A 14,438-nucleotide genomic window follows, 5' to 3' on the forward strand; every position below is an offset into this window, starting at 1 on the left:
GGAGTGAAGGGCACTGGGTGCCCTTCTCCTCCTTTCCTGGCGCTTTATCCTGCCACTGTCTCCTTTTGTCTCTCCTGAGCCACCAGGGGAGCAAACACCCAGGAAAGAAACATGGTTTCTCCAAGCAGTCTCTTCCCAGGCAGCCCCTTGGCATTTATACAACCCAGAGCCCTAGGTCCCAAATGAACAAAGGGCCTTCCCAAGCCAAGAGCACAGAATGGTCCAGGCCAGCCCTCGAGAAATAATGTGCTAATGTCAGCATGGAGCCAAGACTTGGTTTCCCTGCATCCTGGGCTCCCCAAATAAGACTGCCTTGTCCCTTCTTTGTAGGAAGGAGGACACCATACAGAGATGCAGCAAGTGCCACTCCAGGATTAGAACAAGGAGAGTTCAGGGATCTGTGGGGTCAGGGACACGAAGCAAGGGTTCTTTCTGCAGCAGTGGTCTGTGGAGTTAGTGGACAGGAAGGAGAAAGTCCTTCTGCCAACTGGGGATAGGGAGGAGCTGAGGGTAGGGTGGGGGGAGGGGGGAGGAGATCTGGAAGAACTTCACACTAACCCCAGTCCAGCTGGAGAACAAACATGGGTGCAAAAGGCAAGTTCAGCCTCCATCCCTCATGCAAGTGTCCCCTCCCACCCGTCTGGCCCTCCCAGCCCCATGGAATCCTTCTCTCAGCACTCTAACCTCAGACCCCCACTTCCAGCCCTCTGTTTCAGCCCCCTGCCCATGACCCTATTTCTAAGCAGCAGTGCCTCTTACTGAGATGTGAGACTGTGCTGGAGTCAGGCGGACAGTAGGTTAGCAGGAACAACAAATGAAATGAGCACGACCCACATTTCCTCATGGCATCAAAACTTCACAGATCCTGCATTGCAGAGCTAGCGCTTTTTTTTTTTTTTTTTTAAATCTCCGCTGGGCCCCTACACACGTCTGCATTTTTGCAACCAGCACAATTTTTTTTTTTTTTCTTCAGGGTGCAAATGTGCATTCTAATGAGACAAAGCTCCTTCCTGTGGCATTGAAAATCTCTTTGGCAAATTGCTTCTCCCCCTCCCCCCCAATTTAGAAGAAGGGGAGGGATCCCAAATTTGTCTCTCTCTCCTTCCCCCTCCCTCCTCCCCCAAGATACTGCAGTCTTTCCAACCCAACTAACAGCTGCAGACCAGGGGAGAGGGATGAGAGGAGGGAAAATTAGCCTTGTTCTTTCTTTCCATGCAGGCTGAGCTGGCGGGGCTGGGGTTCTTTTTTTCCTGGGCAGCCCATCGCACCCCCCTTCCCTCTCCATCCCAGCCAGTGTTTATGTAAGCCTCCCAGAAGCTACACAAGGCCCCTTACGCCTGCCCAGGCCATGACTCCTCCTAGGTCCATCCTGCTCACGAGGCCTGTCATGAGCCTCTGGCCTCCCCAAGCAGCTGCATGGAGATCTGCAGAGGCCCAGGGATTGGGGAGAGGGTTTGAGACAGATCTTGGGGTAAGGAATGGAAAAGGAGGCAGGCACACAGGTCCTCCCCACCATACACACTCCCCACACACATTCTCCTGCACCTCAGTCCTACAAAGACTCAAGGACAGCCAATGGGCAGGTGCAGGGACCTAGAAGATGACACCACCAGTAGGCTCCAGCAGCAGCAACATAGCAATGTTGGACACGATGGCCTTGGCATAGCATGTGCTGGATGCCGCTGCCCCCCAACCCAGGAAGGAAGCCCATGCCAGAAAGAGGGCAATCTGGGTGTCAGTCTGCCACTGCCAAGGACAGTCCATGCCACCTCCTGGACCCTGTGATGTAGGTGGGATCCTAGGCTCTGAGAAGTGGACCCTTCTTCAGGTTCACCAAAGGATCTGCTGAAGAAGCATTAGCTCAGGATGGTAGGGGGCTTTTGAAGGTCTGTTTTTAGAGGTACACATCTCTCAGGCAGGTGACTGGGGAAGTGGGGTGTTGTTTCCTTAGGGCTTTTTACGCAACTTCTGCCTGTCCTTGGTGGCCTTCAACACTCACTGAACCAATCCATTCTTAATACATCCCTTGGAAGGAGAGACTATAGATCTTTAAACGTCCGGGACCTACCTGCCCCTCTGCCCTCACCACCAGCTGCAGATCCCAAAGTCTGGGAGAGAAGAGAGTTCAGATCCCGGCTTCAGCCACCTCTGTAGCAGTCTATATGGAAGTTTGTTTGTCACATCCTATGCTGGCCCCCTTCTACCTTTACAATCAGACCAGGGAAAGGTGAGAGGGCGAGAGGAAGGAGTTTAGGGAAGGGAAAATGTGGTTGGAATTAAAAGAGAGATTCTGGGAAGCTGAGGTATTGTGGGGGCAGGAGCAAGGAGTGCTTCAGGCTTCTCTTCTTGGGGACACACCTCACTTCCAAGCACCATCATTGCTTAGGAAACCAGGATGAGCCTGCTGCTCAGACATTCCATGGGAAGTAATCATTCTCTTCAGGAAGGGCAGTCTTGCTGGTGGAAAGAGTTTTATCCTCAGACCTGGGGTTGAATTCCCATTCGCCATTTTCTTTGTGCCGTTCATAGTGATAGTTCCAAGAGATAGCTGGGAAAGTGTTAGCCTCTCCAATAATCTTCATCATCTATGCCATCCTTTGATGTGACATCTCTTTTTTTATAACCCTTTAAAAAATTGATTTTAGACAGGGAGGGAGAGAGAGAGAGACAGAAATGTCAATTTGTTGTTCTATTTAGTTGTGCATTCATTGGTTGCTTCTTGTATGTACCCTGACCAGAGATCGAACCCACAACCTTGGTGTATCAGGATGACACTCTAAGCATCTGAGCTACCCAGCCATGCGATGTGACATCTTCTTAATCTTTTTCTTTTTTTTAAATCCTCACCTGAGGATACTTTTTCCACTATTTTTCAGAGAGAGTGGGAAGGAGGGAGGGAAGAGGAGGGAGAGAGAGAGAGAGAGAAACATCCATGTGAGAGGGACACATCGATTAGTTGCCTCCCGCACACACCCCGACCAGGGCCAAGGATTGAGCCTGCAACAGAGGTATGTGCCCTTCGTGAAAACTGAACCTGGGACCCTTCAGTCCGCAGGTCAACGCTCTAACCACTGAGCAAAGCTGGCTAGGGCACATCTTCTTAATCCTAAGTAAAATGTTATGCAAATACACTTCCAGACAAATTGCCTAGTCTCTGGAGCATTCAGGGCAAGTTAATCAAAGTCTCTAAGTCTCTGATTCCCCATCTCTAAAATAAGAATGAGACCTACAGCATAGGGTTGTTGTGGATATTAACTGAGGTAATGTATGTAATGCACTTAGCACAGTATCTGACATACAGTTGGCACTTAATACATAATTATTTCCTTTCCTAGGAAAAGGGAGTAGTGAGGTAGAGAAAGAATTTGAGACAAAACATTTCTATGGAACCCAGCTCTGAATCATGCCTCACTCTGTCTCCTTCTCCCCCAAATAACAAATTAGCTCAGACTTTGACCCTTCCCAAGACATCAAGGTTCTGGGAGGGTTAGGGCAAACTAGCTGGCCTTTCAGAGAACCAGCAAAGGGTCTAGGAAGGCTGGTTCCCTGATTCTAGGACATCCCCAGGGTTTCTGTCCCAGGTTGTCCCAGGTTTGCATCACCTGGGCAGGCAGGTTTTCCCCGGGGGCAATGGTTTGCTTGGTGAGAAAGGAGGGGGAAGGGAAGGTACCTACTGAAGCTTGACCTGGTTTCCAGCAAGGACCCACCCTCAGTCAGTCAGTCAGTGTTGCCCCAAGATTTAGGACACCCAGGATTTGCACAGGGCGTTACCCTGTTACCTAGAACAACCTACTGACAAGAAGAATAGAAATTGGATCAAACACATACATCCACACACACTCACGCCATTCACACTTACACACCCACATATATGGTCTCTCACTCACAATCATACGATCACACACACACTCTCTGGCCAGGGCTTAAGAGCTCTCAATCTCTTGCCTTTTTTACTCTATCTCTGCTGTCCTTCCCAGTCCAAAGAAATACAGGAGAATTAAAGACATATTTGGAAATGCACACACAGGCACAGGATACAACCCTGCCCCTAAATGGTAAGGTCAGTCCCCAGAATCCCAGACTCTGAGGAATCTGAGTAGAAGTGTGTGCAACATGGAGCCAGAGCTGTGCCTTGCTGTGCCAAGTCTTGGATGTGTATCCATTCCACACAGTTCCAATCTGAATACTGTTTATTAAGGGTCCAGTTCTTTCTTGGGCTGAACTTGGTTATGGGAGGAATGGTATGTGCGTGCGTGTGTGTGTGTGTGTGTGTGTGTGTGTGTGTGTGTGTGTGTATAGAAGTGAAGTGGAATGTCCAGCTGGCAGGAGAGATGGGAGGCTGTGTTGAGATGCACCTGTTGTCTGAAGGTCAAGGTTGAGGTCAAAGAGAGGCTAAAGCTAGGTTCTACCCCAGGTCCCCAAAGGCCAGACAACCCAGCCTTTTCTCCCTCCCTTTGGTGGCTCTGGGTCCCATAGTCTCTTTCCTTATTCCAGCAGCTGTTCGCAGAGAGAGGAACAGGGTGGATAGACTAGAAGCTTCTGGAGCCAAGGGAGAGTCCTGCCTCTCATTATTCTGTAGCCTCTCCAATTGTAGAAGGAAGATCCCAAAATTACTTCTTTGTCAGGGAGAAAAGGAGAGCCCTCTAACAAGTGCAGAGGAAGGAGGGAGCAGAGGTAATCCCCATCCTTTGCCTCCTCCTTCCCAGCCTCCACCTTCATACCTCACAGGGATTGCAAAACAACCCAGCTTCTTGCCAAGTTTAGGCTGACTGAATTTCAGCTCTAGCTGCCTCTGCTTCCTCCTCCCTCTCGCTTGTTGCAAACTCAGGGAGGGAGCCTTGACCCCTGGACCTCCCCCCCTACAGGGATAAACACCAGCAAGTAGAACAGAGGGTGGGTCGGATCACCAAAGCAGCAAACAGAGCTATAGGCCTTAGGGAGGATCTAAGGCAACTAAAGGGAGTGTGCCAGGGGTGGTGCTGGGGCTCGTGGAGAGCTAGAGGTCATGCCAAGGGCCCTAACTTCGAGTCCAGCCCTGTTAGATCCTTGGGCTGTGGCCCTGGCTCTGATGGAGAGTCAGAAAGTGGGCACAGAGAGCATGCAGAGCCAGACATGGCAGCTCACCTCCCAGCTTTCCCTCCAGAGCCCAGGGGGAGGAGGGAGAGGAGGTGGAGGCCGAGTTCTGAACCAAGTTTTCCTGAAAAGCTTCTTTCCTTGTTTGTCCTAGCCCCTCCCAGTCCCTCCCACGCTCTGCTGGAGCTTCCCAGCCCTGGGCCAAAGGGCCAGGGCAGGACAAGGAAGAGCCCACTGCCTTCTCTCTCCCACTTTCCTTGGGGGCTGCAGAACAAAGCTAAAGCCCCAGCCATTCTAGGGTGCCCATTCTAGGGAGCCCATCTACTGGGAGTCAAAGTCTACTGGGAGTCAAAGTCTACTGGGATCAGTGGTCAAGCCAGCGGCCCAGCTGCCACTCCTTCAGGCAACCTCACAGTCCTCTCAGCTTACTCACTTCCTTACTGCCCAGCTATTTTCTTCCTTGGTGCCCACACTCTTTTTCTCTACCTCTTTGGCGGCTGTCATGCTTCTAGGCACCCATCAATGCTGCCCCAGGAGCTGCCTGTGAACAAGTGGAGAAGGGGGGAAAAAATCTCCGTAGAATCACTGGGACTGAGGAGGAATTAGCAGGAAGCAGCAGGTGGCCCAGGTTCACTTCGCTGCTTCAAGGGGCTCTTAATCTCTCCCCACAACCCAAGTCCTCAAACAGGATAGACCTCTACGTGAGACTTGTTTTTATCAATGGGACAATGCTGCTTTGAAGGGAGATGCTGGTTGTTCCTAACCCCCGTTCAGTGTTGCACTTGCACATCTGCTGATCTCCCAATGTTTTAGGGTGGGGAGATGAAACTAGCAATGGATGTCTGATCTTGGGCCAGTCACTTCTGAGCCTCACTTTCCTCATTAGTAAAGGAGGAAGGGTAAGATACTCTTAACCCTGGGTGTTCCCTTCTGAGTTACCTTCTGTGGAATCCACAAGTTACCATCAAGCACTGGGGGTGGTGGGAGTGGGGGTGTCACTGTGCTTCCAGGCCCCTGCCTTACCTCTGGCCTCATTACTTTAGGACCTCAAAGCACTTTCACCATAAAGTTTCCCTCCCTTGTCCTTTTTATTCCACAAAGGGAAATTACTCATCCCAAAGTCACCTCAAATGGGTGGGATGGGGAGTCCCTAGGGACATCCTCACCCCTGTAGCAATTCCTTTCCCTGGGGGTGCTTTCCCTAAGAGAAGTAGAAGACACATTTCCTTTTGGTCTTAGGACTTAGCCCTGCAGCAGAAGTTCAGCTTAGGCTACTGATTCCGGGGATATCTCCCTTCTCCCCGTGTCACCAGTAACCTCAAGGGGAGGTCAGTTCTGCAATCACGTGAAGCCCTCACGTTTGCAAGGTTTGCAGAAAAGGCCTATTAGCTTTGATCTCCCAGGGAGCAGCGAAGCTTGCCAGTCCCTCCCCAAGAATTCACATGCCTCTGCCATACAGGCTTTCCAAACACGCCACCCAGACTCTTCAGCACACCCCACCCACCCCGCTCTCAGCTCCTCCCCCGTCCCAGCAAGAGCTTTTGCAAGGCAGAAAGGGGTAAATATACGCCGTCCGCCTACTTTACCAGTGGACTACAAATCCCGGCAGCCTGAGCGTTACGCAGGCGCACGGAGCTCAACGTGCCTGCTGCTGGAAAAGTGTGTCACTGGGGCACGAGGCGCTCCCTGGGATCACATGGTACCTGCTCCAGTGCCGCGTGCGGCCGGGAACCCTGGGTTGCTGGCGCCTGCGCAGAGCCCTCTGTCCCAGGGAAAAAAGGCTGGGGCAAAAGGCGCCTGAGATTGGCAGAGTGAAATATTGCTGCTGAGGGAACGTAGCAGGGCACACGTCTCGCTTCTTTGCGCCTGGGTGCCCCGTTTCTCCCCATAATCTACTTCCTGACTGCAACCTCTCTCTCTGGGACTTTTGCACCGGGAGTTCCAGATTCGCTATCCTGCAGCGCTGCGGAGCCTTGGAGCAGTGGCACCGGGTGCACTGCGGAGACCCGACCCTCCTTGCTACCTACCTTCTAGCCAGAACTACTGCAGGCTAATTCCCTCCGGCCCCTTTCCCCCACACTCTCTCTGCTCTTCCCATGCAAAGCAGACTTCCGTTGCCTCAGCGTCCTCCCCCTCTGCAGGGCTGCAGTCCGGCCACCCCAAGACCTTGCTGCAGGGTGCCTCCACTCCCCACCCTCAGCCAGTGCCCAGGGGGAGACAGCGGCAATTGCAACCTCCAGTTTGTGTCAAGGTCCGGTTTGAATGACCTCTCTCAGCCGGTGAAGACATGACGACCCTGGACTCCAACAACAACACAGGTACTGAGATTACTATCATCATCCTTTCTTTGTCACTGTCTGCTCACTTCCATCTATGTCTGATAACAAGAGGAACTTTGTAAGGGACTGGGGACTCCCTCTGCCCGGGGATTTGCTAGCGTAATGGGGACTATAAGCTGGAATTTCAAGAGAGGGACCTTTTTGACCTGGGATTGTGCCCAGAGACGCTCTACCACCACCCCTCAGTCCTAAAGCTCTGTTTAAACTAAAGGACTGGGATCCCGTGCCGGTGGAAATGGAGAGCGGGTATGTGTGGTGAGATGAATTGTTTAGAGGGAGTGGGAGCTTTGGAGCACAGCTCCTAAACACCCCCATTTGTCCGCCCCCTGCGGCTGTGGCATGCCTGGCCTTCTCAGAAAGAAGGCCCCCTCCTTCCTCTCTTCCTCTTCTCCTAGTTTCCGCAGGCTGGAAGGAACCTGAGAAGCAGTGGGGTGATGGGGACTCCAAGACAGGAGGGGCTGGGGGAATAGGTCAGGTCTCACTGGGAAATCCTCAGTGACAGTAGGGAGCGGCACTTGAGGAGCTAGGAGAGTGGCGCTGGGCCCCAGGGACGACACCCACAGTGTCCGGGTAGCCCAGAGGGCTCACATGGCTGCGGAGCCGGGCCCACGTGCTGCGTTTGTTTTCATTCAGCAGAAGCCGTGGCCGCCACTTCATTGGTCGTTGCCTCCCAGCCCTGTTACATAATGAGCTCCGCCCCCTGGTCGCCTAGGCAACGCGTGTTCCCTTTTCTCCTCCCCTCAGTAATCCCCGCCCATCTCGCGTTTGCTGCCCAGCCCAGGACCGGGACCCGGGGAGGGGCGGGACGGGACGGAGGTGGGGCTGCTGCTCCGGATTGACGGGAAGCGGAGTGGGCGGGCCCTCCAGTTCCGGGGTTCCTCGTTGGGTAGCCACGTGCGAGAGGCACACGTGGAGCTGGGACGTGAGGCCGGCTGAGGGCTGGGCTCCCGCCCCGCCCCGCCCCGCCCGGCCCTGCCGAGATCTGGGTGAAGTTGGGCTGACTCACCGCCCCCGCCTGCCTCCTTTTCCTGTCCGCCTGCCCGGGTCCCCCCTCCTCCCCTTCACCAAAGCAGAATAAGATGGAGCCATCCCTGACCTCGATTGGCCTCATGTTTACACTTCTCAAAGGAACCTCACGTTTAGCCACCCTTCTCCTTTTCTCTTTATTCTGTTTGCACCTATTCACTGTATTGCCGTTAGACTCAGCTCCACATTTAGTTCTTTCTGTACCCCAAGCATCTCTTTCTTTAGTCCTGCAAACATTATCTAACTCCCCACCCCACCAAACAAGCAGCAGTTTGCTTCCTAAGGACTTCCCCAAAACAACTACATTCCAGAATAATAGCTGAAAGGATATTAGCCTCTCTCATCCTTTTGTTTGTTTTTACGGATAGGAAAACTGAGACCCAGAGAAGGGACTTGATTTTCTCTAGGTTACAAATCAATTTGGTGGTGATAGATCTAGAACTAGACTCGTTTGAGCATGCCCCTCACTTCCAGGTTAGAAGGAAGCCTCTTTGATGAGTCTTCTCTTGGGGGATGGGTGAACTAGGTCAGGTTCATTTACCACCAAATAAATACCCCATCCCCCCTCGTAAGCTTTGAAACTGTAGGAGCTGATCTGTTGTGCAACTATTTTACAGGGAGCTGGGTTCACCCTGACCAACCTTGAGCTATTTTAGGGTTGCCCTGCCCAGCTTAGTGTGTGTCAGTGGGTGAGCAAGACATGTGCCTCTGGAGACACAGTAGTTCGGCCTGTGTTGGCTCACACGTGTCCTGGGATCCTCCCTTCTCTCACCCCGCCTACGGCAGGCCAAACTAGGTGCTTGGCAAAGGTGTGGCAGGCAGGTCACCTTTTTCTCCTGCTGATACCACGGGAACATGGCCACCTGGTTAGCAATGTAATCAGAGGGCCAAAGTCCTGGAGTGGCCAGAGAGCCAAGGTCGTTGTCACCGGGCTGAGATCTGGAAGGGGGAATTCCAAAGCCCTAGGCAGGACAATTTGTCCTTCACATTCACCTCCTGCAATTTGTACTGCTAAGTCTTTCCTGGGCTCAGAGGGAGAGTCCACTCAGACTCTCACGTTTGGAGGCCAGGGGAACCAGACTGGGCAGGTTTGGTACCTTCAGTACTTTCGTAGAATACATCTTCCAGTTTGCGGGGAATGTGACTTTTATTCCTCACATTCCCACACTCTCCTCACTCACTGTTGGCTAGCTGCCCCTCCATGGCCTCATCCCTGGAATGGTCTTGCTAGTAAAATCAGCAGCTGTTTATTTTGGAAGACTGGGCCTTATGAATGGGTCTCAGCTGCTCATCCCATCCTTAGGTCTGCTCTGACAACTAAGTCAGTATTCCCAAGGAAGGCATCCAGGGCAGGGGGGCACATACATGATATGCCCACAGGGGTCATGCCTATAGGGAGGTACCTCACACCCAAGGCAGAAGCAGATTGTACCCTGCGAAAGGTCATGATTGTTGGTGGCTATGCCATATCAAGTATGTGTTGGGGAGTTACTTATTGTGGCTCTTCTGAGGTTCCACATGGTTAACTTCTGAGTATCCAGCAGTGTGTGGAGGAGACAGTGGGTGATGAGCAGGGTGGTGCCCTAAGACCATACATATATGGCAGCTGACATCCCCTTTCCTTGTGTTCTACTGCCAGGTGGCGTCATCACCTACATTGGCTCCAGTGGCTCTTCCCCGAGCCGCACCAGCCCTGAGTCCCTCTACAGTGACAGCTCGAATGGAAGCTTCCAGTCCCTGACCCAAGGCTGCCCCACCTACTTCCCACCATCACCCACTGGCTCCCTCACCCAGGACCCAGCTCGCTCCTTTGGGAGTATTCCACCCAGCTTGAGTGATGGTGGTTCTCCTTCATCTTCCTCCTCCTCTTCTTCCTCCTCCTTTTATAATGGGAGCCCCCCAGGGGGTCTACAAGTGGCCCTGGAAGACAGCAGCCGAGTGTCCCCCAGCAAGAGCACCAGCAACATCACCAGTGAGTACATTTCCAGATGATCTGGGGGAAAGGAAGGCAGCCAGACCTAGGTTGGAAGTTGGTGTCCATGTGAAACAGTTATTCCCAGGGCCTACCCTGGCCTTGGAAATTTCTCCTAGAGTTGCATCAGCTGTCTGATCATTTGAGTGCCCCCTAGATACTGGGGCTCCTCCTTAGTTCCCCCCCAGAATCTCCAGCCCAGAAAACTTCCATCTCTTGCCACTCAGACAGCCCTCCTGCTCACTTGCTGCCCCTCTCTTCCTGCAGAGCTCAATGGCATGGTGCTACTGTGTAAAGTGTGTGGAGACGTTGCCTCAGGCTTCCACTATGGTGTACATGCCTGTGAGGGCTGTAAGGTGAGCCAGGTTGGGGGTAAGGGCAGGGGCAGGTGATCCGCTCCCCCAGAACACATAGGTGTGGCCTCGATGGAGATGCTCACTAGTTCCCCCTGCCTTCCAGGGCTTTTTCCGTCGGAGCATCCAGCAGAACATCCAGTACAAAAGGTGTCTGAAAAATGAGAACTGCTCCATCGTCCGCATCAATCGCAACCGCTGCCAGCAGTGTCGCTTCAAGAAGTGTCTCTCCGTGGGCATGTCCCGAGATGGTAAGGCAACACTGTTGCCCCTTGAGCATCCCCACATTCCTTCCTTCCATCCAAAGTTTCTGAATTAATCCCTCCCTTTAAAAAGTCCCAAACTGAGATACCTCATACCATGAGTCTCATTTGCATAGGGGATACCCATACTTCATCCTCTTGGGTAAACAGTTCTTTCCCATTAGTCCCTCTGGTCACCTCCCCCGCAAAATCCCTACTGGGAAAACCCCATCCATAGCTGTGGTCTTGCTGGTTTTAGTTTTGATGTGGAACCCCAAGCCCTTAGGGTCTTGCCCTTTCAGGAGGAAGGAAGAGAAGGATGTGAGTGTGTATGAGAACTTCCTGACACTGCTCTCATCCTGTCACAGCTGTGCGTTTTGGGCGCATCCCCAAACGAGAGAAGCAGCGGATGCTGGCTGAGATGCAGAGCGCCATGAACCTGGCCAACAACCAGTTGAGCAGCCAGTGCTCAATGGAGACCTCGCCCGCTCAGCACCCGACCCCAGGCCCCATGGGCCCCTCACCACCCCCAGCTCCAGCCCCCTCACCCCTGGTGGGCTTCTCCCAGTTCCCACAACAGCTGACACCTCCCCGATCTCCAAGTCCTGAGCCCAAAGTGGAAGATGTGATATCCCAGGTGGCGCGGGCCCACCGAGAGATCTTCACCTATGCCCATGATAAGCTGGGCACCTCACCTGGCAACTTCAATGACAACCATGCATCGGCCAGCCCTCCGGCCACCACCCCACATTGCTGGGAAAGTCAAGGCTGCCCGCCTGTTCCCAATGACAATAACATCATGGCTGCCCAACGTCATAACGAGGCCCTGAACGGTTTACACCAGGCTCCCTCCTCCTACCCTCCCACCTGGCCCCCTGGCCCTGCCCACCACAGCTGCCACCAACCCAATAGCAATGGGCACCGTCTATGCCCCACCCACGTGTACCCAGCCCCAGAAGGCGAAGCACCTGCCAACAGTCTGTGGCAGGGCAACTCCAAGAACGTTCTGCTGGTGAGGGCACCGGGGGTAAGGTGGGCAGGGGGCCTAGAATGGATTTAGCATAGGGCAGCCTGGTGTGCCTGGAGGCTAACACAAGGATATCCTCTTCCCAGGGGAGGATGCTTAGCCCTGTAGCAAGGGCTCTGCCTAGGAATCCCTGATCTCTACCTGGCACACTGATCGCTACTTTACCTGAAAGACCCATCCTTCAGGGCCACAGCCTCTCACCCAGAATCTAGGGCCCACGCCTGCGGGGGGAGCTCATCTGAGCTAGCCTGGCTGATACTCCCCTCCCCAAATCCCTTCCTCCTCCAGGCGTGTCCGATGAATATGTACCCGCATGGATGCAGTGGGCGAACCGTGCAAGAGATCTGGGAGGATTTCTCCATGAGTTTCACACCCGCTGTGCGGGAGGTGGTGGAGTTTGCTAAGCACATCCCAGGCTTCCGTGATCTTTCTCAGCATGACCAGGTCACTCTGCTTAAGGCTGGCACCTTTGAGGTGAGTGACCCTTTGTGCTCCCTGCTCTTGACCTTGGGAAGCATCCAGCAGAAAGGCTTGGTGACTGGGCCAGACAGCAGCTCTGAAAGGCTTTGGAATCCCAGTACCTTTGTCCTTATAGACTATGACCGACGAGGAGGGGGCAGAATGCCTCTCCTTCCTCAGGATGGCTGGGACTTACGTCTTCTCAGCTGGAGTCTAATCACATCCCAGTGTCTTAAAATAACACTTTAGGGCACATTGCTACCCCCATTCTAGGCCTGAGCAAATTGATTTTGGTAAAGTGACTTGCCCAAGGTCATAGGTAGTGACTAAGTTGTGACTCCGATTTAGGCCTGTTGGATTCCAAAGCTAGTGGGATGTTCCCCATCCTCCCACCTGGTCCCCCACTTCCCTTTACCCACTCAGAAACTATCCCTACTCTTTACTGAGAAATCTAGTTAAACCCTTCAGAAAATTTTAGGGGTGATTTGGCAAGTGCTCCTGCCACCTCACCCAGGACGACTGTCCCTGCTTTAGGTGCTGATGGTGCGCTTTGCATCGCTGTTCAACGTGAAGGACCAGACAGTGATGTTCCTGAGTCGCACCACCTACAGCCTGCAGGAGCTCAGTGCCATGGGCATGGGAGACCTGCTCAATGCCATGTTTGACTTCAGCGAGAAGCTCAACTCCTTAGCGCTTACTGAGGAGGAGCTGGGCCTCTTCACCGCGGTGGTGCTTGTCTCTGCAGGTAGGTCAAGCTTTCGCCTGAGCCTGACCCCGGGGGAGGAGGCGGACGCAGTTCAATTGAACACACCTTTTATGGAGTACCTACTCTATGCCAGGCCCTGCACTGGGCACTGGCGATACAGACATGATTCAAACACAGTCTAGCTTAGGAGACAGACTCATGCCCGACTAATTATAAAACAGTGAATAAGTGTCACAGTAGAAGCATGAACCAAGGGCTTAGGGAGCACACACAACTATTTCTGCCTGGGGAGCTGGGGAAGGAGGTGACATTTGAGTGGGGCCTCAAAGGACAAGATATTGCCAGGCAGAGGTGGGGGGGGGAGTGGAGGGCAGGGAGGGCAAGGGCATTCAAGCGGAGGGAACTATAGAGCAAAAAGCAAAGGGGCCTGGATATGTTCGGCCTGTTTAGGGAAGGAGAGTGGCCTTGTGAGATAGGAGGTGCCCAGCCCTGCTGAGCCCATGCTCCCAGCTCTCAGGTACCTCCTGCTCTGGGGCAGAGGCCTGGGAGGAGGAGTTATGCTTCCCTCCTCCTTCCCCTGGGCCCTCTGAGGGGCTTCAGGGAGAGGCTGCATTGCCCGCCACGTCCTCCTGGCAGACCTCCTCCTGGCACACCTCGGGTTCCTCCTGGCACACCTCGGGTTCCTCCTGGCAGGCCTCCGGTTCCTCGTCAGAGGAGCTCAGGGAGCTTGTCTCACTGCTGTCGTCTTCTCCACAGACCGCTCGGGAATGGAGAATTCCGCTTCGGTGGAGCAGCTCCAGGAGACGCTGCTGCGGGCTCTTCGGGCTCTGGTGCTGAAGAACCGGCCCTTGGAGACTTCCCGCTTCACCAAGCTGCTGCTCAAGCTGCCGGACCTGCGGACCCTGAACAACATGCATTCCGAGAAGCTGCTGTCCTTCCGGGTGGACGCCCAGTGACCCGCCCGGCCGGCCTTCTGCCGCTGCCCCCTTGTACAGAATCGAACTCTGCACTTCTCTCTCCTTTACGAGACGAAAAGGAAAAGCAAACCAGAATCTTATTTATATTGTTATAAAATATTCCAAGATGAGCCTCTGGCCCCCCTGAGCCTTCTTGTAAATACCTGCCTCCCTCCCCCATCACTGAACCTCCCATCCTCCCCTATTTAAACCACTCTCTCCCCTCTAATTCTCTAGCCCCCCAATTTGTTCTATTCCTGTCTCAAATCCAATAGTTCACAGCTG

At 53.5% G+C, this 14,438-nt stretch overlaps 1 protein-coding gene across 1 annotated transcript; it reads left to right on the plus strand.

Moving 5' to 3' along the window:
* The first annotated feature begins 7,313 nt into the window (after positions 1–7,313).
* Positions 7,314–14,302, plus strand: NR1D1 (nuclear receptor subfamily 1 group D member 1). The gene is made up of 8 exons (XM_016202257.2): positions 7,314–7,391; positions 10,078–10,410; positions 10,678–10,766; positions 10,870–11,014; positions 11,374–12,017; positions 12,321–12,506; positions 13,026–13,236; positions 13,954–14,302. The coding sequence occupies exons 1-8, from the start codon at positions 7,361–7,363 to the stop codon at positions 14,151–14,153; spliced, it is 1,839 nt and encodes a 612-aa protein (XP_016057743.2). The 5' UTR covers positions 7,314–7,360; the 3' UTR covers positions 14,154–14,302.
* Positions 14,303–14,438: the final 136 nt, after the last annotated feature.

Source organism: Miniopterus natalensis, chromosome 17, assembly GCF_054644295.1.
Source record: "Miniopterus natalensis isolate mMinNat1 chromosome 17, mMinNat1.hap1, whole genome shotgun sequence".
Taxonomy (NCBI): Eukaryota; Metazoa; Chordata; class Mammalia; order Chiroptera; family Miniopteridae; genus Miniopterus; species Miniopterus natalensis.